Source organism: Notolepis coatsorum (genome assembly GCF_963971535.1).
Source record: "Notolepis coatsorum genome assembly, chromosome: 20".
Classification (NCBI taxonomy): domain Eukaryota; kingdom Metazoa; phylum Chordata; class Actinopteri; order Aulopiformes; family Paralepididae; genus Notolepis; species Notolepis coatsorum.
Window position 1 is genome coordinate 56,473,494 of NC_140184.1, and position 25,105 is coordinate 56,498,598.

Here is a 25,105-nt window from a genome sequence, read left to right on the forward strand (position 1 = left end):
TAATACTGGTAAAATAGATTCCTTACCTGAGATCAGATGGTATCCAAATGGATTATTCCAATTCCTGATCGCCATTCCGAAAATGGATCCTTTTATTCATCCACCGCATACAACACATAATCCCCGCTGCTCTGAGGGTCCAGAATGAAGCTGATCGACTCCGGTCACATGCGTGAGAAACTAGGCAGAATCTGCATATGGCTCGCTGATAACAAACTATCATTACACATGGGCAAAACAGAGTCCATTCTCTTCGGTTCAAATAACAAACTCAGCAAGACCGACGGCTTCTCAGTTACAGTGGGTGACAATATTGTCACAAGGAAAGATGAAATTACCTACCTGGGTTCCATCCTAGAGGCTAATCTCTCCTGTGACAAAATGGCATCCAATGTAATAAAAAAAGTCAATTCAGAACGCTAATAAAAAAATAAAAAAATATTCTCGTTATGGGCATTCAACTCGGGTTGGGCATCCAAAGTGTTTTAAGGATGAGATCTAAGGAGGAAGGTAAGGCAGACATTACATTTAGTCATTTTAGTCAGAGACGCAAGATGAGGAAGACACGAAGAGCAAAAATGGAGAAAACAAGAAAGACGCAAAGGAGGACAGTTCAGCTAGGAAACACGGCAAGTTTTGTTTCTGCAAGGATACGATTACGACTTGACTTATCAAACGTTAGTTAATTTCCACATGGGTCGTACTGTATCCAATGTAATAAAAAAAGTCAACCAACGAACTAGATTCTTGTACCGGATCTCCTCTCTGGTAAACAAGAATACCCTGAAGACTCTGGCAGGAGCACTCATTCAAGGGTACTACGAGTATGCATGCACCTCATGGTACCAAAGCACCTCAAAGGCGCTTAAAACAAAATTACAAACATCACAAAACAAACTGGTCAGACTACTACTTGACCTGAACCCCAGAACCCACCTCACCCCTGCCCACTTTGACAACCTAGGATGGCTTAGAGTAGACGACAGAGTACAGCAACTTGCAATGGGCCTGGTCTACAAGATACACTATACGACTAAGGTACCCATGTACATGTCAAAATACTTCCCAAAGGTCAGTGAATACCACAACCACTACACCAGAGGAAGCTCAATAAATCATGTTAAACCCAGATTCGGCTCAAACAAGGGACTAAACACGTTTCGCAATTATGCCACATCAATGTGGAACGCCCTACCCAAAGCTGTAAAGGAATGTGAATCCCTATACCCACATTCAAAACCGTTCTTAAAGAGCACCTACGGGAGGCTGCAATTCGAAACTGGCCACCGTAAATGCCCAAAACCCCCACCACCTCCTAATAGACAGTCTCCTCCCCACCGCATGTATATTATTCCCTCCCCGCCGTATGTATATTTCTCTCCCACCCACCCACCCCCTCCTAATGTACAGTCCCCTCCCCATCATATGTATATACTCTGTCAGGATCTAGGGGTAACAGTACTGTATATTTGAATACCGTTTATGTCACAAATGTATCAGTACTAAATACCTATATGTCCCTATGCCATAAATGTCATGTATGTTGTGGGGGCGGCTACGTGGCGTAGTGGGCAAGGCACTCGCCACGAAATGCTGGAGACGCTGGGCTCGTCAGTTCGAGCCCAGCGCTCCACATTTGCTTTCAGTTTAGCTGGTCGTCCACAGTAATACACATTGGCCGTATTACGGGGAGGGAAACTGAAGGGTGGGGATCGGGCGTTGTGAACAGCGACTCCTACAGGTCGTTGGTGCGCCTGCGCAGTAGAATCAGGAAGTGTCGGGGGCAGCGTGAGCCTCCCACGCGTTACTCCTCGCCACTGAGAGATCGAGCTGCGCAGGTGAAAAGATGCGACTTCTGTTACCTCAAGTACCGGAGGGGACTTGTGCTATGTATGACTTAGTCCACATTGCAGCCGGCTTGTGGGAGGCAAGAAACAGCGTCCGTGACAGGGGAGGGTTGAATTGGATGATACGAAATTGGGATGGGAGAAAAATATAGAAAATGGGAGAAAAAGTGGATAAAAAAAAATGTCATGTATGTTGTGTATGTCATAAATGTCTATATGAATTGAAAATGGGGGACCCTGATGGAAACAAGACAAACGTCTTTCTCAGGTCTGCATCCCCTTAACAATTGTGTGTATTGAGCCGTACTGTATTGTACCCATTCTGCAATCTGTTAAATAAAGTTTTCATTCATTCATTCATTCATTCATTCATTCATGTCATGTATGTCATATATTTTTTTTTTTTTCAATTTTTGACATGACATAAAACTAGACACACAAACATTAACAGTAAAAATCCACAATAAATCACAGGACTATGACAGTCCAGTATTTTAATCAATATAAATGTAGATTACAAGATATATACATAATAATTACAATACAATACAATACAATACATACATATGCTCTTGCTCGCTCTCCCCCCTCAGGACCCCCCTTGGACAGTCCAACCATTATTTCGTTTAAAACCAAGGATTACAAATTCATATGCTATGCTTTATTTTCTCCACCACAACTGACCAAATTGCTATGCTGGCTTCATTAACACCTAGGATTCGTGCGGTAGATATCTCTAAATAAATCACATCAAGATAGGTAAGAATCCATACCTTCAGGCACATTTTCTCCGGTTGAATCCAACGTGATGCTATTAGCTTTTTGGCAGCCGTAAGACCGGACAAGATTAGCCTCTTTACATGTACAGAGTGTGATAACTGAGAGACATTATTCAGCAACACTACAGAAGGCAGTACAGGTATGGTCAGAAATAAAAATTCTGATAATTGCGTAGTGACTTCTTCCCAGAATATCTTAACAGGGGGGCATTCCCAATACATATGCATAAATGTACCGATATCACCCTTTAGACATAAGGAGCATCGAGAGTCTTGTTTAAGTCCCATTCGGTTCAGTCGTATCGGAGTCAGGTAAGTCCTATGAATAAAATTAAGATTAATCTGTTGATGATCCGGGTTGCGTGACGATAGCCGAACGTTCAGCCCAATCAAAATCTACTTCCAAGTCTGGTATATCCTTCCTCCAAACTGAGTCTAGGGGAAGGACTTCATACGAAGATGTAAGTAAGTGACGATAAAAATCAGAGACGAAGCCTCTTGATGTCTCCCTTTCATAAAATAATTTGTGATATCTGTGGTGCTCAAGTGGTATCTTTAATGGGACTCCATGAGCCTTCAAAGTTGCTAATAACTGTAAATAGAAATAATAAGTGGAACAGGTGAGGTTAAATTTGTTATGTATATCTTGATAGCTACAGAAACCTGTTTGTTGAAAATATCCCCTAATGTATGTATGTCCTTCTTTTCCCATTAGGTATATCTGATAGGTTGCATGTTGTGCAATAAGTAGTAAATTGTTATTAAATATGGGAGAATGACTATGCCATTTGTATTGGTTAGTAAAAAAAATTCTGTGTGTCACGCCATATCCGGATCACATGTGTAATAAGAGGGTCAAATTTCAAGTTGCATTGCTTAATTGATAAATTGGTGTATACTATATCCTGTAGTCTATGTGGTGACACTATGTTCTCCTCTAATGGTCTCCAGGATACAGCTGCTTGAGAATCAAACCAGGTGATCAGTGGTCTTAAAGAGAACGCTTTAAAATAGTTGTAGAAGTCTGGAAATGCTAAACCTCCGTCTGCTTTATTTCTCTGTGCAGTGGATCTTTTTATTCGTGGAGGTTTGTTGTTCCAAATAAATGTATATGCGGCGGATTGTAATTTTTTCCAGTAACCAACAGGGGGGGATAACGGCAGCATCGAACTGAAGGAGTTGATTCTTGGTAAAATATCCATCTTAACTATTGATGCTCGGGCCTGCACTGAGTTTTTTAGTTTTGACCATCTGTCGAAGTCCTTTGTGATCCTATCTAGGATTCCGGTATAATTAAACTTCACCGTTTTGGCATATAGTGGGGAATATTTCGACTCCAAGACATCTAAAGTGTTCTACCATTGGTATATTTTCTGGGAGGATGGTTGCCTTCGCAATGACATTAAGTGGAAGGAATGCCGATTTTGGCCAGTTTATCTTAAATCCTGATAGATTGCCAAAATCATCTATCAGCGCTTATGTCATATATGTTATGATGAATTCAAAATGGGGTACCCTGATGAAAACAAGACGAAAGTCTTTCTCTGGTCTGCATCCCCTTAACAATTGTATGTATTGAGCTGTAGTGTATTGTATTGTACCCATTCTGCAATCTGTTAATAAAGTTTTCAATCAATCAATCAAACGTTGTTGGCCTTTTTGGCAATGATAATTGACTGTACTGCAGTTGTGGAGAGGAAATATGTGATAATTTATGCAAGATGTTTCTGGATATTGTGGCAGAGGTTGTTGAAAGAGGCTTTTGGTCCCTCTCAGAGCAATTATTACTACTAGTAGTATGTTTAGATGATGAGCCGTGGGGAAGAACATTAGTATTCTTGCGTGTGGATCTATTGTGTTTCCAGTAGAGGACGCCGGCGGCAATGCAACTATATGACCACCGTTAAACTCGACAGAAGACGAAGAAGAACTCACAAAAACAGGGGGCGCTGTATCATATGAGACTATTGGAGTTTTCTGAAGTGGGCTCGACACAAGCTCCGGACGTAGCTAGCGAACTTGGGCTGGCGGAAGTGTAATGGCGTCGGTGAGAGGAGGAAGGCACGGAGGAGGGTTGGACCCGGTCGCTCGGAGAGAGGAAGCGGAGTCGAAGCAGGGCGGGGGAGGGTCTGAGGATTGGGAGGAAGTGTGTCGGCGGATGGACGAGAGCATAGACGAGAGGATACTGGCGCGGAGTTTGGAAGTTGATGACAGAAAGTTGTGCGGAGAAGTGGAGGCGGCACCGGAGTGGAGGGTGGGATCCCGTTGTATAGCTGACATTTCGGGGGAAGGCGCGAGGTACCCGGGGGTTGTTTCCTGGATCGACGGTGAAAAGTGCCGGGTCGTGTTAGACGGCTTTATCGGTTACGAGGAGGTGGATGTGGCCGCCTTGCTGATCCATGATGAACTGCTTTCGCCGCTGGGAGCTGGGGCGGGTAGTGAGAGCGAGGGAGGTGTCGGTAGGAACGGGGATGGTAGTGACAGGGGAAGGGAGTCAGATGGTGAAAGTATGGAGGGGGGTGAGAGCGGGGGAGAAGGGTGGAGTAAGGTGGAGAAGAGGAGCAGGGACAGTGGGAAGGGGATAAAGAGGAAGAAGGGTAGGGGAGATAGCTCGAGTGGGTCAGAAGGCGAGGGTGTAGGTAATGGTGTTGCAGAAGTGATTCATATAGTGGTTAGGTTTGAGGGGAAGGGGGGAGTGCGGAAATTAGGATTTTTCGAGTTGCCCAAACTCATAGGTAAGCAATTAGGGGAGGTAAGGTATGCGAGAGTTTTGGAGGATGGGAATCTGGCCGTAGGGTGTGTTAGTGTGGATCAGGTGGAGAGGGCTGGGAAGATGAGGAGCATTGGAGGGGTGGGTATAATTAAGGTTGTGAGAGTAGGGGAGAAGAGGGAGGGGGGATGTAAGGGGGTGATAGCTGGGGTTTCGGTGGAGGTTAGCGTAGAGCAGCTGGTGGAAGAGTTGGGGAGAGATGTGCGTAATGGGAAAGTTAATGGTGCAGAAAGGATGAAGAGGGGGGCAGATAGGGTAGTGACGGAGACGGTTGTGATTAAGTTTGAAGGTGAGGTTGTTCCAAGTAAGGTGTATGTAGGGAGTGGGGTGTATAGGGTTAGGGAATTTGTTCAGAGTCCTCTGAGATGTTACAGGTGCCAGGAATTTGGTCATATAGCAGTTTCATGTAGGAAGGGACAGAGGTGTGCTAGGTGTGGCGGGGAGCATGACTATGGGAAGTGTGGAGAGGGAGTGAAGCTATGGTGTTGTAGTTGTGGAGGGGAGCATAGTGTAGCGTTTAGGGGGTGTGAGGTGATGAAGAGGGAGGTAGTGGTTCAGAGTGTTAGAAGGGAGGGTAAGTTGTCGTATGCAGAGGCGGCTAGGAGGGTGGGACAAGGAAGTCAAGTTAGGGTGCAGGGGTTTGTAGAAGGGCAGTTGGCAGAAAGGGTAGGGCAGGAGGATAGAGAGAGGGTGTGGGAGGAGAAATTGAGTATTGTGGGCTTCGTGGCAGGGGTAATTAATACTGCGGCAAAGATTGAGGGTAGAACAGATAGAACAAAGATGATTGTTAGGATAGCGGTTCAACATCTGGGTATGGAAGGTCTGACATTGGAGGAGGTGGTTAAGGAATTGAATAAGGGGGCAGCGGGTGACCAAGGTGTACAGAGTCAGGCAGCAGGGGGCAAGGAGTGTCTCGCAGAGGGGGGCTCAATTGGGAAGTAGCAGCGTTAGTTGCACTCCAAGAAGGTGAGGGGAATTGGGTTTTGTAGGAGGTAAAGGATACCAGTAGATGGCGGCACATACCCTAACAAGTGGTCGGCCGCCGTTAAACCTCAATAAGAAGAAGAAGAAGAAGATATGAGACTATTGGATCATATGGCTGTATCCCCCGCCCCCCCCCCTAACATGCATGCTGAAAGATGTTGGTCATTTAAAGATGGCGGAATGCTTTGCTACACGTTTGGCCGGTCAGGAGGAGCAAATTCGGCTCCTCTCCAAGGAAATCGCTAGTCTCCGTGATGGATTACATTGTGGTCCACACGCGGCACGCGTTCTTGCCACCTCCCCGGAGCTGGAGGACCTGCGGACCGAGAACGATAAACTAAAGTACCGCTTGGTGCACCTCCACCGGGCTTTGCAGTCCGAGTTGGAAGCCCAGCCAGACAAGAAGGGCCAGCGAGCACCCCCTGTCAAAGTTCCCAATGAGAACACAGGCAAACAACCACCAAAAAACCGCCCAAATAATAAGGTAACGTTATAACCAGTGACTTGACTTAACAAACGTGAGTTCATTTCCACATGGGTCGTGTCATGTAAGCAATCTAAGGAGCCGGTAGCCCCTTTCGTGACTGTGATCACTCGGTACATCACAGTCACGAAAGGGGCTAAGGAGCCGGCTGTAGTGGGCCTCTGCTCTGGCTGGCAATTTAACTATGCAAAATGATTGATTGATTAAAAACTTTATTAACAGATTGCAGAATGGGTACAATACAGTACAGCTCAATACACACTTGTTAAGGGGATGCAGACCAGACTTTCGTCTTGTTTACATCAGGGTCCCCCATTTTCAATTCATCATAACATGACATACACGACATACAGATAGACAGTACTGCTACATCCAGGCATGCAGTGGTGGTCAAACGCCACATCAATGTGGAACGCCCTACCCAAAGCTGTAAAGGAATGTGAATCCCTACCCACATTCAAAACCGCTCTTAAAGAGCACCTACGGGAGGCTGCAATTCGAAACTGGCCACCCTAAATGTCCAAACCCCCCCACCCCACCCCCTCCTAATAGACAGTCTCCTCCCCACCGCATGTAATATTCTCTCCCCACCATATGTATATTTCTCTCCCACCCACCCACCCCCTCCTAAATGTACAGTCTCCTCCCCACCATATGTATATATTCTCTCCCCACCGTATGTATATTTCTCTCCCACCCACCCACCCCCTCCTAATGTACAGTCCCCTCCCCATGATATCATATGTATGCTCTGTCAGGATCTATAAGTTCTGTATATTTGCATATCGTATATGTCACAATTGTAACAGTACTAAATACCTGTATGTCATGTATGTCCCTATGCCATAAATGTCATGTATGTTCATGTTGTGTATGTCATAAATGTCACTATGAATTGAAAATGGGGGACCCTGATGTAAACAAGACAAACGTCTTTCTCTGGTCTGCATCCCCTTAAAAATTGTGTGTATTGAGCCGTACTGTATTGTACCCATTCTGCAATCTGTTAAATAAAGTTTTCATTCATTCATTCATTGGGTAGGTGGGGTGGGTGGGGGTTGGTGGTGGGGGGGGAGGAACTGTACATTGGAGGTGGTTGGTTGGGTGGGGTGGGGGGGGGTTGTGTAGGCGGAGTGGGGGAAACTGTACAACTGTACAAGCAAAACTGTACATTGGAATATCGATGAAACCTTACTTGGTTCCAAGAAGAGGGTCTCGTGTATTCTTGGGTTAGGACATTTACTGTACATTGGAGGGGGTTGGGTTAGGACATTTACAGGGGCCAGTTTTGAATTGCAGTCACCCGTAGGTGCTCTTTGAGAGTGGTTTTGAAAGTGGGTAGTGATTCACATTCCTTTACATCTTTGGGTAGGGCGTTCCACATTGATGTGGCATAATTGCTAAACGTGTTTAGTCCCTTATTTGAGTCGAATCTGGGTTTAACATGATTTGTGGAGCTCCCTCTGGTGTTGTGGTCGTGTTATTCAATGACCTTTGGGAAGTATTTTGACATGTACATGGGTACCTTAGTCGTGTTGTGTATCTTGTAGACCAGGCCCATTGCAAGTTGCTGTACTCCGTCTTCTACTCTAAGCCATCCTAGGTAGTCAAAGTGGGCAGGGGTGAGGTGGGTTCTAGGAGTAAGGTCAAGTAGTAGTCTTTGAGGTGCTTTGGTACCAAGCACAAGTCGTACTACCCTGGAATGAGTGCTCCTGCCAGAGTCTTTAGTGTAGGGCTGGGCGATATGGCCTAAAAATAAAATCGCAGATTTAAAAAAAAATCCGAATTACGATTTTAATCGATTTTTTTTCTCTGAAAACTAAAAAACCAAAGGAAATCATTTAAATAACCTTTGTTTTTATTTGACACAAAAAAATAAATCAAACCAAGATGAATTTCCCTATTGGGATTGAAGTGCAAACCTAACTTTCACCAATCTTCACTTACAAAAATAATAATATATATATATATATATATATAAAAGGTTACTCTTGATCAAACAAATATGAATGTCCCTATTGGGATTAATAGTGCAATAACTTGCTTTTTCACAAACTTCACTTAAAACAAATAAAAGGTGCCTCTTGATCATCAAACAAGAATCAATTTCCATATTGAGATTAACACTATGATCGCCGGGAACGAGTTTTCACGTCATTCAGAGCCATGCTCATTCTGCCGAAGACGCCGTAACTCGTCTTTGATGTCAATATTTCAAAAATCTGTCATCGAAATCATATTTCCTTTCCGGAGCCCTGAGACACAGTGCTGATCTCCTCTCAACTCTCTAGCGGTTCAAGAGCGCCATCTGGTGGCCGATCGGCAGATCGCCAACCGGATATTAACCTTTGAACCGGTAGTACTCATCCAAATGTGGTCCGGCCACTCTATAGCTCCCGCGACTCCATCTTGAAACACTGGATAATAGATCGCTTGCCCTAACTCGATAAACAACGTTATTTGGACGTATACAACCTGGAAATGGATCGGGCATTTCTACATCCCATAATAGAAAAAAATCTGTTCCACACTCATCTGCCAGTGGCGCGAGGAAGCCACGGTAAGATTCAGCGTTATATTCTAACGTATTCTATACTAACTGATCTGATGAACATATGACCCACTCTGGATGAATCATCTAACGCTGCCCACGGAATTATAAACGATCCCCCGCCCATCCGGTCATCATCAGATGATGCGTAGAAACGTCTAGAACCACGTCCAGTTGAAACTTTTTATCTCGCACAGATTCCTACCAAACTATATTTGATCATCAATATAATGCATTTAGGGCTATAAATCACGTTCTGAAGAAAGCTGCAGAAAACGATAAAAACATACTTATACTTTAGACCATATTTTAGTATGAATATGTGAATGAAAAAGTTTAACGTTGCTACACCCTGAACAATACATATAGGACATTGAATGGGCCATAATAATGGCAATGTAGCAATAGAATTTAAAAAGTTATAGCCCTGCAAAGAAGGGGAACTTCTCCATAGACAAATAGAGCTGGCGAGGGATGGTAAATTATGAATTTAACCCATGGCGATCAAAGTGTTAATAAAGTGCAAATCTAACTTTCACCAAACATCACTGTTTGTAAAATAAAAGGTGACTCGATTTTGAAAATCGATTTAAATTGTTCAAAATCGTCCTAAATCATTAATCGATTAAATCGATTAATCGCCCATCCCTACTTCAGGGTATTCTTGTTTACCACTGAGAGGAGATCCGGTACAAGAATCTAGTTCGTTGGTTGACTTTTTTGATTACATTGGATGCCATTTTGTCACAGGAAAGATTTGCCTCTAGGATGGAGCCTAGGTATGTAATTTCGTCTTTCCTTGTGACAATATTGTCACCCACCGTAACTGAGAAGCCGTCGGTCTTGCTGAGTTTGTTATTTGATCCGAAGAGAATGGACTCTGTTTTAGTTTGTTATCAGCGAGCCAGGTGCAGATTCTGTCTAGTTCTGAGCTGAGGGTTTTCTCAACCTGTAACTTGTTCTTGTTGTCAGAGACCAGCAGGGCTGAGTCGTCCGCGAACAAGAACAAGTTGCAGTCACAAGCTGACAACATGTAATTTGCATAAATTAGGAACAGTAGCGGTCCTACTATGCTTCCTTGTGGAACACCACATCTCACTGTGAGTGGGGGGGGGGATAGGGTACCGTTTACCTCCACCATCTGTTCTCTCCCCTCAAGGTAGGATTGCATCCAGCTCACTGATGGACTATCAAAACCAATTGCTTTTAGCTTGTCAATCATAATGGAGTGATTGACAGTGTCGAAGGCCTTTTGATCCTATCTCCTTTCTAGAAATAGGTCCTCTCTACTCACTACACCCAGCGTGCGCCGTGCATTGTTTTAAAGTCCACTGTGTAGGCCTGCCACGATAACAAATTTTGCTGGGCGATTAATTGCCCCCGAAAATATCGCGATAAGCGATATTATTGCGACCGGTTAAAAAAAAAATTTAGAAATTTATTTCCCAAAACTTTTATTTTGAAGCCCACCGCTCCGTCTTTTCCGGTTTAAGACTTTTATTTTGAAGCCCACCGACCGGACCGGAAGTATTGTTGCGATTATCCTAGCCGACAACTTGTCTCGTCTGGTTGTGTTTTTTAGTTTTAACGTTAGCTACTAACGTTAGATGCAGCTACTACAGGCAATCATGAGGAGGACGTGTCAAAGCCGTATATAATAGAATAGCTGTGGTGCGTAGGCACTGCAGCACGACTCGAAAACGACCCGTTATAATAAATTAATTCATGTTTAACTTGTCCCCGTCTCCAGTGCTTTGACTAGCCCCACCCGTTCATTGTAAACAATGATGCATGTAATTGTATTAACGTTATTCTGTGTTATTCTAACGTTACACTACAAATAACGCTACTTGGTTAAAAGGAGCAACACTATTGAGAAATGTAGGTAAGCTAAATATGTGGCGTTGCTACTGCCCCACGGAGCTCCCGTGCTGTGCTCTGTAGTAACGCCAGCGGCCAACCCACACGGAGAGTGACTGACAAGGGGCACTGGTTCCGCCTCATTAAAACAAACGCGCAAATAGCAATTAATCGCGCCCGTCAAAATCATTGCATTCATTTTAATTATCGCGGCAATTAATCGATTTATTGCTTATCGCGGCAGGCCTACCACTGTGCTTTGTTGTTGAGATGAAGATATAATGTTAATAATATTAAGACTATGATAGATCTAGCAAGATCAGCATAGTCATATTAGTATTACCACAATGACAATAAGTAGCTACTGACTCATAGCCCTTGTTGTTTCTTTTAACAGGTGGCGACCTCTGATGCCAAGCCAACTGATAAAATCAAGGAGAAGAAGAAGCAGGAGAAGGGACAAGGAGATGGGGGTGCTGCTAAGGAGGTGAGTTTGAGAGCTGTCCCTGCTAATCCATCCACTGCTATCTCATGCTTGTTATCGTCACACTGATTACTGCAGTGTACCTTTAAATCATTTATTCAGAATTTGACTTCAATTTTACCCTGTTCTGAGCAAACTCGAGGGACCTTAACACATTTGAGTGCCAGCGACGTCATATCTCGTTTTATCAGCCCCCCCATTGAGTGCCGACGACGCGAAATGTCGTTTGTTTGATGTATTTTTTTTATTGGCGATTTTAATTCATATTTCATCAATCGAGCCATGGGTTAGTGCTGCAGAGTCTCTCTGAGCTCAATTGGGAAGATACCGCCCCCTATCGTCTCTCCCTGTGTAACTGCACCCCATCAGCTCAGACTGATACAGGGGGGGTGGCCAGTTTCCTCATTTTATTTGTCTGTCAAGCCAACTGAAGAGACCAAGTGATCGCCGGCCCTCAGAACAGCGACGATTATGTATTTACAGTACCAACACTGTAATCAATAAGCGTGATCGATATTTGGAATGGCGATCAGGAATTGGAATAATCTTTTTGGATAACATCTGATCTCAGGTAAGGAATCTATTTTACCAGTCTTGGGATAATCAGACCTGTTTTCACGGAGATTTCAGCATTTGCCCTATGTGTGATGTGGCTGTTTGGCTGATGAGGAAATAAGAGAATCGATTTTCCAGCTTGCGTCTATAGTGTGCATAAGTACACATATACTATTGATAATCTAGCGTTTATTTGAAAACGATTCATAAATAGGCAGAAAAATTACAAAGTTTGTGTATTCTAGAATATTCCAGTAAATGTCTTTTATCACGGAATCTTTATATTTTCCTTGAAAACGAGGCCTTTTCAAAATGCTATAAAACGAAAATGAACCGATAAAAAAAACAATCCGTTTAGACAATGTTGACTGCAAACGAGTCATTGATAAGCGACCGGCAGATTAGACACATAGCCATAATTTAAAACATAGATTAGGCGTTTTTAACGCTAACATTGAAGTGGGTGGCGGCATTCAAGGAGGTTCCGGGGCACTGAGCTCCGGCACGGAAAGTGTTAAGGACCAGCCAGTCACTAGAACGGGTTCCATATGAAGGAAAACGGTGTTTTTCAATGTATGTAATGTATATTGGGGGAGATGACAGCATCTAAAGGGGCCAGGTCAGAGAGGTCGAAATGTGCATGGTGGTGGTGGAAGCGGCAGTCAGTGGTAGCAGCGAGCGAGCAGGGTGTCTGCATTCCTCAGCACATAAACAGTGGCAGGAGGTTTGGGTCAGAGCGATGGGGAGAGGTTTGACATTAATGTGTGTTAAAGGTTAAAAGTAGTTGCCATGACAGCGCGTCACATGACAACCACACGAGGGGCGGGCCTGTCGTTGCTATGGCGAGAATATAGAAAAGTACGTTTTCTTCCGGGTAAGGGCAGACTGAGATACGAACCACACAAGAGAAGAAGCTTGATCAGAGACTTTGAGACGATTCCCCCCCCCTCCCCTCGCGGGGAAAGGGGGGGGGGAGGACTGACGTGGCACGACCACAGAGAAGGCTTTTGGAATAACCACCAGGCCGCGACGACACCGAGCAGGGTGACAGGAGAGATCATTAGAATAATGAATTTAGTTTTCTTCTGTAGCGTGCATAAGTACACATACTATCGATAATCTAGTGTTTATTTGAAAACGATTCATAAATAGGCAGAAAAATTACAGCGTTTTTTGTGTATGCCCGAATATTCCAGTAAATGCTGTTTATCACGGAATCTTTATTTTCCTGAAAAATGAGGGCTTTTCAAAATGCTATAAAACGGAAATTAACCGATTATATATAAAAATAATAAATTATCCGTCTCCACAATGTTGACTGCAAACAAGTCATTGATAAACAACGGGCAGATTAGACACATAGCCATAATTTAAAACAGAGATTATGCGTTCACAACGCTATCATTGAAGTGGGTGCTGGCATTCAACGGCGGTAAGGCGCACCGCATCGCCGGTAATCAAAGTGTTAAGCACAGAATTTAGAATGTCTCTACGCACAGAAAAATCGGGATTTATCAACCGTGCGTGCACAGGTCGTACGCACACTGTGTTGATAAATACTAGGGGTGGGAATCATCAGTTTCATCACGATACGATACGATATCGATTCTTTGGACAACGATACGATATTTGCCGATATCACAAAGTCTGCCACGATACGATACGATACGATTCAATTCAGGTGCCTGCGATCGATATGAGGCGATATTATGTGCCCATTTAACACAATCAGTCACATTTAGATCAACTAAAAAAAGGCTACGGAAATATCAATTGATGTATTTATTTTTGAGCTCTTCCAGACATTTAAATGAAAAACAATCTATTGTTTTTAATACAAATAGACCTCCTGTTCACTTTTGTTTTTATATATTGAGCTTTAACACACACACAGACACACACACACACACACACACACACACACACACACACACACACACACACACACACACACACACACACACACACACACACACACACACACACACACACACACACACACACACACAGTCCCCCACAGCCCCCACCCCTCCTCCTTCCAAGTCCCCTTTCCACTCTCCTGTTCTCTCTCATGGTTAGCTGCTTAGCTTTTAGTTCATTTAGATATTTAATGCGACGTTGGCATAAAGGAATGGCGACGATGCAACGCCTGTTATATGCATTTGACCCGTTGCGGGGAAAAAACTGCACAGACTTATATCGGCTCGCAAAATAGACGCTCTGTAGTGCTTTACAGCAGACGCAAACACTGCTGTAATGTCTACACGGAGTTTCACAATACTGGGCGCCGGCGGATATGACTCGCGGGGATTTTCAAAATAAGAGTATCGCAATATGAATCGATCTTTTTACGTTGCGTCGATCCTATTTGATTATTGATAATAGATCGATATATCGATCTGGATCGATGTATTGTCCCACCCCTAATAAATACCATTTGTTCTTACCGTCAATGCTTGTGCATGATTATCCATATTATGGTCATGAAACACCCCCATGGAATGTAGAATAATGGACTAAGCAGACTTGAAACTTCACTGAGAGCGAGTCCTCCGTGATCAATCTCGCTGTCAGTGAAGTTTCAACTGAGGTAATCTATTCTAACCAACACATTGAAGCTAGAAAGCATTTAGTTGTGACCAATCTTATTTGGAAACATGACACACAGAATAATAGTATTTAGCGTTTTATTTTAAACAATATTTAATCGTATGATTATAGATATTTTTTGAGAATAAATAAATCCAATGAAGGCGTCAAGTTCACAGACAACTCCGGTGAGGAGGAGGGAGCGTGTAGACTATCTTCGGTGCGCCGGGAGCCAAGGATGTTGACTGACCCAGTCCTGCTACAGAACCAGCACATTGACAGAAATAAATGACAAGCTGACCCGACATTAACACTTTGGATGCCACTGGTGAACATGGTAAAACATGGTTGAATGCCAGCACCCACTTCAATGATAGCGTTGTGAACGCATAATCTATGTCTTAAATTATGGCTATGTGTCTAATCTGGCCGTCGCTTATCAATGACTTGTTTGCAGTCAACATTGTCGAAACGGATTGTTTTTTAATCGGTTCATTTCCGTTTTATAGCATTTTGAAAAGCCCTTGTTTTCTTGAAAGTTTCAGGAAAATATAAAGATTCCGTGATGAACGGCATTTACTGGAATATTCTGGATTATACAACGGCATGCAAATTTCTCGATTCTGATTGGCTGAAACAGTCCATTTACACGTATGTATTGGGAACACTCCACGCTGCTGGCCCAGGACCCGCCCACAACCGAATCACATCACTCCGCCGGATCACAAGATGGCGGACAATAATCTTTAACAAATGGATATGTTGATAACGACTAAATATCAAGCGATTCTGTCATGGCGAATGTCTTAGTCTCTTACACAATGTTGGATTGTGTAATCTATGGGTCATGAATCATTGTGTAACAAAAGAAAAATCGCGGATTGATTGATTGATTAATTTGCAATTTCTTTTTCAAATTTTTTTCCTTCCCTCTGACTGCAGCGCTGGCTTTAGTCTCCACCCACCCCCCCCCCCCCCCTCCCCCCCCACACACACACGTACTATTCACATTCACACACACACACACACACACTCCTGTCTGCAACAGCGGGGGAAAGTCAGACTGAGAGCGGAGCAGCTGAGTGCTGCGCTGTTTTAAGTGATCATGGTCTATTGAATTGATTGATTGGTTGATTGCTAATTTTATTACTGTACGCCTGGTTTCCAACTGGTTAAGTTTAGGCTAAAAAAATAGGGCGAAAACTTTTTTTTCCTATAGGGCAAAGAAAACCTTTTAATTTGTTTTACCTACTTTGTATAGAAGCATCTAAGAATGAAGTTCTATAGAAAGTAGGTCTGCATCCCCTTAACAATTGTGTGTATTGAGCCGTACTGTATTGTACCCATTCTGCATCTGGTAATAAAATTTTCAATCAATCATTCCAATAATACACAGTTGGATGTGTTAGTTGGTTGGATGCACTTCCGAGCTGCTTCCACATGGAGGCAAATTGTCTTTTTTGTAGTTGTGGGAACTACTTTTTCTGGCGGATGGTTTTTTCAATAAATCTTCGATTAATGTGTGTTTATTGTATAGCAATAAGGTTGGATGAATGTGGCAGTTGTATAAAAGCTTTACACCACTTGCAGTCGTGATTTGTGAACAATAAACCATGCCTAGGGGGGTCTAACGACCCTCGGCTGCGCCTCGGGCCTAACGACCACCCCTAGGCATGGTTTATTGTTCACAAACCACTCCTGCGCGTGATGTAATGCTTAAATACACAAACGTTGTAATTTTTTGGCCTATTTATGAATCGTTTTCAAATAAACGCTAGATTATCGATAGTATATGTGTATTTATGCACGCTAGAGAAGCGAGCTGAAAAATCTATTCTCATTTCCTGATCAGTGCGCACACACACATAGGGCAAACGCTGATATCTCTGTGAAAACAGAAGACTGGTAAAAATAGATTCCTTTTAAAATCTTAGACAAACGAAACACTTTGCTTTCATGAAATATTGAACACGAATCTGTCTTTGCAGAGTCCGACCTCATCTTAAATAACAAACAGCATTGCTTGTTGTAATTAACAAAGAGGCAGAGGGTGCTCTAGTAGCACACCACATAGCGCGCTGAGTCGCGAAGCGGTCGCCCCGGGTTAAATTTCCCGACCCGGTGGCCATATGCCGTAGGGGTGGACGGTATAAACGGTATACGGTATAAACGGTATTAATTTGCTCTACGGTATGGATTTTGACTATACCGTGTAACCGGTAGAGCAGCTCTAAAATAGCAATGACGTCATGTAACCACAGCGCGACTATTTCAATCGCATTTGCCCCTAAAAATAGATAGAATTAGTCATAGATAATAGATATGTGCAAACTGGAAAAAGTTATTTAGGAGGCTTCGCGCAGTGGGCGTGTCAACACGCAATTGTCATTTCATAATAAACACATATCACCGCGGCGCACAGCAAGTTTCAATTTCAGTTCCTGGCATTTTTAACCAGTGGAGAAAGGTAAGAGATGTCCCTATCGTTTTTCTTATATGAATTATTCTACGTTAATAAAACATACCTGGTGATCAACTACAGTTTGCTGTAAACATTATGATATGCGTGTAGTGTTATGATAACGACGGCTGCAGCGGGAGCCGGGAGGACGGCGGCAGCAGTGGTTTTGCGAATAGCATGCAGCTGCAGAGCCGCAGAGCCAGCGGCGCTTTCAGGTCAGGTCCGCTCAACAGCGCCCCCCCACCCAACGGCTGAAAGCTGTGACCAGACCTGAAAGCGCCGCTGGCTCTGTGGCTCTGCAGCTACATATGCTTCTAGCAAAATCCAGCATCCAGCCCGGCTGTTTGCAATGGGAGCAGCACGGACTCGGGACTTATTTTATTTGGAATATAATGACTTTATTATTCTAACGGAAACACTGATACCGTGATATATACCGTTACCGTCTATGCTTCAAATTATACCGTGATATAAATTTTAGACCATACCGTCCACCCCTAATATGCCGCATGTCTTCCCCTCTTCTCCTCCCGTTTCACCCTCTCTCCTCTTATCGGTCCTGTGTGGCCAAAAGGTCCTGCGACCTGCGTTGACCAAAAAAGCTGAAAATGCTATAAATAAAATCTCTAAAAAAACAAAGAGAGGCAGAGTTGATTTTGCACAAAAAAGAAAAATAGATTTACATTTATTTTCTATGTTTTTATATTCGAATTTTATTTTCATATTCGAATCCCATGCCCATCGAACGAAGCTTCGAAGTATTTAAGACAGCCCTAATGCTAGTGCTCCCGACTGCGAGGGAGAGAGAGAGATGGAGAGGAAGAGAGAGATAGAGAGAGGGACACACGGAGGCACGGAGCATTTATTTTACACACAACCTGTGTAAATGCTCTGTGTGTGTGTGAGAGAAGACGCGTGGTCCGGTCCCTCTCTCTCCCTCTCTCTCGCTCGCTTGTTCTCTGCCTCTGTCAAACCCGTTTGAGGAAGTGTCGGGTTACACTATGCCTCTCTCTCTCTCTCCCTCTCTCTCTCTCTCTCTCTCTCCCTCTCTCCCTCTCTCCCTCTCTCGCTCGCTTGTTCTCTGCCTCTGTCAAAACCCGTTTGAGGAAGTGTCGGGTTACACTATGCGCTACAACCACAGAGCCAATCAGATCACAATCAGCTCCATCAGCTCCTTGCTACGTCACCTTGCAAGTCAAATCAGAATGACCTAATTCACTGGAGGAGGAAATTGTCTCAACTGAATTAGAGCAATCCGCCAATATGGTAATTAGAGACAGACCCATTGATACTAACCCCATATTGCTATAAAACAATGCTAAACACTGGAAAAAGCCATTTATAATGCACAGGACCTTTAAACTTGAAAGTCTCTTGTAACATACAAAATAACTCTAGTCAGAATCGTCATCATTTAAAAAAGTTAACTTAAGTAAAACATATACAAAAAAAAAATCAATAAACTGAATCGTCATAATTTTGAAATGAGATTGCATAGGTCTATGAATTGAGATCGCGATTTTATTTTGATTAATTCCCCAGCCCTAATTGGAACTCTAAAAACACTGCTTTCTCTGTGCCTGTGAGCGACCAAATAGGCTCACTCTGGAGCCCTGCTGTAACGTCTTTGCACACGGGTGTTTCACATACTGTTGTTGGCCGTATACGTAGCTACCTTGGGCTACTTCTAATTGGTGAGCAATGGCTGGTACACGTAGAGCACCGCACTTCTGATTGGTGAGCATGACTGGCACGCAAGAAAAAAACCTTGAATCAGACTTGCTGTATAATGTATCCCAAATTGCAGGCTTTGCGATTTGCTAATTGCATAATTTCAAATCGCAATTTCGATTTAAAATCGATTAATCGTTCAGCCCTAGTTTGTATCCTATTCCCTAACCCTACACCCATAACCGGGTTTGTATACTATTCCCTACCCCTTACCCTAACCCAGGTTCATATCCTACCATTGAGCTCTTATCCTTAACACTTTGATCGCCATGGTTAAATTCATAATTTACCATCCCTCGCCATCTCTATTTGTCTATGGAGAAGTTCCCGTTCTTTGCAGGGCTATAACTTTTTAAATTGTATTGCTAAATTGACATTATTATGGCCCATTCAATGTCCTATATCTATTGTTCAGGGTGTAGCAACATTATACTTTTTCATTCACATATTCATACTAAAATACTGTCTAAAGTATAAGTATGTTTTTATCGTTTTCTGCAGCTTTCTCCAGAACTTGATTTATAGCCCTAAATGCATTATATTGATGATCAAATACAGTTTGGTAGGAATCTGTGCGAGATAAAAAATGTCAACTGGATGTGCTTCTAGGAGTTACTACGTATGATCTGATGATGGGCGGGGGGTCGTTTATAATTCCGTGGGCAACGTTATATCATTCATCTAGTGTGGGTGATATGATCATCAGAGCAGTTGGTAAAGAACACGTTGGAAAATAACGCTGGATCTTACCGTATCTTCCTCGCGCCGTTGGGCGATGAGCGTGGAGCAGAGATATTCATATTATGGGATGTAGAAATACCCGATCCATTTCCAGGTTGTATAATAGTTTATACGTCCAAATCATGTTGTTTGTCGAGTTATTTGCAACCGATCGACATCCATTGTGTCAAGATGGAGTCCTGCTAATGATAGCGAGTGCCCGGACGAAATATGGGTGAGCACCACTTCATCCACATGACTTCCTGTTGGGCGATCTGCCGATCGGCCACCAGATGGCTCTCTTGAACCGTTAGAGAGTTGAGTGGAGCTCAGCAGTATATCTCAGGTCCCCGGGGGAGAAATATGATTTCGATCACAGTTTTTTGAAATATTGATATCAAAGACGTGTTACGGCGTCTTCGGCAGAATGAGCATGGCGGGGAATGACTAGTTACGGCGTTTCCGGCGATTAAAGTGTTAACAAGTATCTTGTGTTTTGTTATTAAAAGATAATTTCCATACTTGACTCCTATAAGGCTGTGCAAAATGGGGCTTAAACAAGACTCCAAATGCTCCCAATGTACAAATGGGGACGAAGGAACATTTATGCACATGTATTGGGACTGCCCACCAGTTAAGGCATTCTGGAAAGATGTGTCCCAACAATTATCAATACTCGTATCTTGGAATATACCTGTACACCCCTCGGTATTACTATTGAATGATGTTTTTGAGTTTGCAGTGAATCCACAACTAAAGAGATTGGTTTTATCGGGTATCACAGTAGCTAAAAAACTGATCGCATCACGTTGGTTTCAACCGGAAAAAATGTGCCGAAAAGTGTGGTTTCTTACATATCTCGATGTGATATATCAAGAAATATCTACAGCAAGAATTCTGGGTCTCAATGAATCCAAAATGTCAATGTGGTTAGAAGTGGTGGAGAGAATAAAAGCTAGCTTATAATGGTAGTGTCTGGTTAGGAGTGAGGGATAATGGAGGTACTATCCAAGAGGGGGTCCGGGAGGGGGGGGTTCGAGCTGGAGCATATGTGTGTAGGGTTTTAGAAAATAGGTATTAGGGGTATATTATATACTAACATTTATATAATTGTAATTTCGCTGGATATACACTGTATACGGTTAAAATGTTATTATAGACTATTTTTGTTTTATCTTGTTTCTGTACTTGCATATATTTTAACCACCTTTACTGAAAGTTTCATTATGCATTGTGTGTTGAGTACTGACTTTTAATAATTTTTGTTTTGCAATAATAAAAAAAAAAAAAAAAAAAAAAAAAAAATAATTTCCCACCCTGGACTTCTGAAATTGATTAGAATGTGTCACAGTTTCTGCACCATTACAATCCTCATGTGGTTCTGCTTGTGCAGCTGAAGCCCTTGCCTGGATACATCCCAGAGCGTCTGAAGCTGTATGAGGAGCTGAAGAAAGAGAGCGACGCCCTGCTGGCCAGGAGAGCCGCAGACGGCAAGCCCATCATGGTGGAGCTGCCTGATGGACGCAAGGTGGAGGGCCAAGCCTGGGTTACCACCCCCTACCAACTGGCCTGTGGCATCAGGTCAGGCATCTGCAGATTGAACCCAGTGGCTTTAAAGTTGGGGCTCCTGAACAATGTTAAAATGCACATCACAAAAAAAAGATTGATTAATATCATTCAAACATTTTGGCAGGTTCAAAATTGATTGTTGTTGTTTACATTAACTCTTTGAGTGCCACACACTTTCCCCATCTGTACCGCCTGGCGCCAGCGTTATTGACTATTTTAGCGATGTTTGCAGACCCATCGCGTGTTCTGTATTATAGCTATGGAGACAATAGTATGGCTCATTTGACAGGCATTGTTCATAGTCCATTACTGACTAATCAGTTCATTTCTACACATTGTAGTTTGTTACACGCTAAACATCGCCCCTTTCCAAAATAATCCAGTCTTTTTTCATAGATCGCAAGATATGACACGTTATATGCAATAAGCCCAAATCGTTCTGGTTGATCGCCTGAAACCCCAAATACTCCCAAATCAAAGGTATATACCATATGTGTCTTCACAAAATCATCAAGGGGGGGTGGGTCGTTCTAACTAGAAACTGTGATCGTGTTTGTCGAGCTTTTATGTCCGGTAAAACACGACACTGTGATCGTTACTAAAAAGAAAAAATCAGGTTCGGTAAAATAGACATAGAATATACCTTAATTTAGCCAGAAGGTATTCCAAAAAGAATAATTCCCAGTGAACGCATCGCCATTGCGATTACCCATGTATATGTCTATACGGGAAATGGGCTTCAGGCAAAAAAATCTTGAGGCGATCGCTCTTTCACTCTGTCTCCGAGGAGGAGGGGCCCCTGCCAGAAAAAGAGAATAGGTGTATCCACACCAAGCTGGATGCCTTTAAGATGCGTCTCTTGAACATAGAGTATGTGGGGCACTCTCTAATCACAACTGGTAGGCTATTCCAGTAGTTACCACCTTTAACAGAGAACACAGTTTTAGCAAAGGTAGTATACCGAAAAGGCACCTTACAGTCCCCTCTACTGATGGCCCTGGTGGTAATGCCAGTGTCTCCTTTTTGTTTAATTTCACTGCCTTTTTTATTAGGCCTAGTTGTTGGCTACAACTTTGCCACAGTAGGCAATAGGCATTAATTACTTAATAGTTCAAATATTTGTGTCCCATTCCCGTTTGCACACGCATATACACACACACAGTAGGCCAGTGACTTTGGTGGTATGTGCTATTGCACAGATGTGTGTCCCGTTTGCACATGCACGCACAGTACAAATATTCATTTATTTTTGAAAAAAAAAAAAAAAACTCTTACCGGTACTTGAAATATTTTCACTGTGCTCCTAAATATTTTTGTGTGCTCCTAAATTTCTTTGTGTGCTCCTAAATTTTTTCATTCACAAAAGGTTAGCGTAGAGCTCTGCACTAACATGTACTTTATTCTACAATGTTTTTCTTCTGTTGCTTTGCTGAGTTTTGCATTATAAGCACTCAAGAGCAAGGAAAATGTAATCCAATAACAACATTGGCACTTAAAACTGACCCCTTCCCATGCACCACAATAAGAGAAACATTTAGAATTATGTTGGATATTATGTCTGGATATTATATATATATTTATTAACAACTACAAAGTCAGAAGACTGTCCTGTACAGTAGGAGTAATAATAAGTATTCTGACGTGGTTGATGTTCCAGTCAGGGCTTGGCAGACAATGCTGTGATCTCCCGGGTCAGCGGGGAGCTGTGGGACCTGGACAGGCCGCTGGAGAAGGACTGCTCCTTGGAGATCCTACGCTTTGACAACGATGAAGCTCAGGCAGTGAGTAGCAAGGAGCCTTCCATGCTCTAGATCAGGGGTTCTCAAACTTTTTTATACCACAACCCCATTTTATTTAAAAAAATTAAATAAAAATAAAATAAAGAGATTTTTAGAGCTACATTGTGCAAATCCCTAAAGCAGTGGAGTAATTGCTTAAAGTATTAGAATAACCTTGCTTAAAATATTAGAATAACCTTGTCATGCTTATACCTTTAGATGTGGCTGATGTTTTTATTTTATTTTATTGAGCTTCCATCACTGGAGCTTATGCATATACATACCGGATGTTAAATTTCCAGGCCTTCTTTGTAGGCGTACAGTATATTCTAGAAGGTTGTGGTATATCCTTGTAAATTCGTAAACACTGCTGTTATGTTCCAGATTGTTCTTCCTAACCGGGAGTTATGACCCACTAGTGTTTTCCAGGATATTCCATTGTGTCCGAGAGGAAAGTCCAGAATATTCCAGAGTGTTCCCAATGTCATTTATTGGATTATTGCCTCCTCAGAGACCAGAAGACTATAAATATAGTGCCTATCGTTCCGTATTAAACACTTTGTGCTTCAGTGTTGCCAACATGCATATCAGCTGTTGCTTTTGTTGAGCCGTGGTAAAGTCATTCTAATAAAAATTTAAAATGATAAAAAGAGACAAAAGAAATTGAGAAAAAAGAGAGAGATGAGTAGGCTTGTCTTCTGATTCGAGCCTATGTTGCGACCGGCCCCGGGGGACCAGATCCATGTTGCTTCATGTATTCATCGGCATCTTTAGGCGAGCGTAATCCGTGCCTATTACCATCTTCCCCCAAGATGGATAGTAGTGCCGGGTACCTGAGGCTTGGCTTAAGATTTCTCTTGTATAATCTCTGCAGCACATCCTTGTAGGGGACACGTAGCGAAATGGCCTCCTTACATAGATCCTCGTAGAAAGATACTTGTTTATCACCATATTTCAGTTTCCCCCATTGATTGCGCGCTCCTCTGATGATCGCGTCTCTTATTTCTGTCTTGCGCAGAGTAGCAATGATAACCCAACATAATCTGGGGAAAACGCACCTTATATTCCATAATCATCATCCATATCATCCGTTTTGTCTTCTTCATCATCTCCAATAGTTCGCTCACCATTGCATTGCAGGGTACTATTGTGCATCAGAGTGCTCGGGCCAGACTATACCACAGAGCCGAATAGGTTTCCTCATCGGCCGGTTTGACTATAGTATTTTTATGATTTACCAGAAGTGCTGAGTCCAATGTAGTCTTATCATCCATAATCATCATCCATATCATCCATTTTGTCGTCTTCTTCATAATATCCAATAGTTCGCTCTAGGCGATCGCCATTGTCGAACGTTAGTTGGCTGTAGTTTGCTCGATGCTGCTCGCTCCCTAGTGCTTTGAGTGCTCCTGCTGCGGCCCCACACTGAACTGGCCCAGTTCAAAAGGTACTGCCACCTGTCGGGATTCGATCGTCATTGCAATTATAACATAGCCAGAGGTCCATTGAAGACTCAGAAAGGTCTGTGGGAGTGTCTAGAATAATAATAATAAAAAAAACAAAACAAAAAAAAAGATTTCTCGTTATTGGCACTCAAGCGTTGGCTGTCAGAAACGAGATATCTCGTTTTTGGCGCTCAATGAGTTAAGAGGATGCAGACCAGAAAGACTTTCGTCTTGTTTACATCAGGGTCCCCCATTTTCAATTCATCATAACATATATGACATACAGATATACAGTACTGTTTCATCAAGTACTCAACAGTTTCATTCACTGTTTCATCAATCATACTAGGCTTGAGTAAACTGTAATGAACCAAAGGAGAATATCATTTTCTTTTTTTCATCTTTGATGGTGAATAACACCATGCTAACATTGACCAGACGTGAGCTCATTCAGCACCTTCTTGATCAAGTGTACAACAAAGTAATAAAGGGCAGATG

General features: G+C 42.8%; 1 protein-coding gene across 1 annotated transcript in view; it reads left to right on the forward strand.

Annotated features, from left to right (window-relative positions):
* The first annotated feature begins 5,989 nt into the window (after nucleotides 1-5,989).
* The window catches only part of tars3 (threonyl-tRNA synthetase 3), a 59,968-nt gene continuing 40,852 nt past the window's right edge, over nucleotides 5,990-25,105 (forward strand). The window contains exons 1-4 of the mRNA XM_084337373.1: nucleotides 5,990-6,864; nucleotides 11,673-11,762; nucleotides 21,209-21,396; nucleotides 23,042-23,165. Of these exons, the coding sequence (XP_084193499.1) occupies nucleotides 6,526-6,864; nucleotides 11,673-11,762; nucleotides 21,209-21,396; nucleotides 23,042-23,165 (741 nt within the window). The 5' untranslated portion in view covers nucleotides 5,990-6,525. The remainder of the gene's footprint in view (nucleotides 6,865-11,672; nucleotides 11,763-21,208; nucleotides 21,397-23,041; nucleotides 23,166-25,105) is intronic.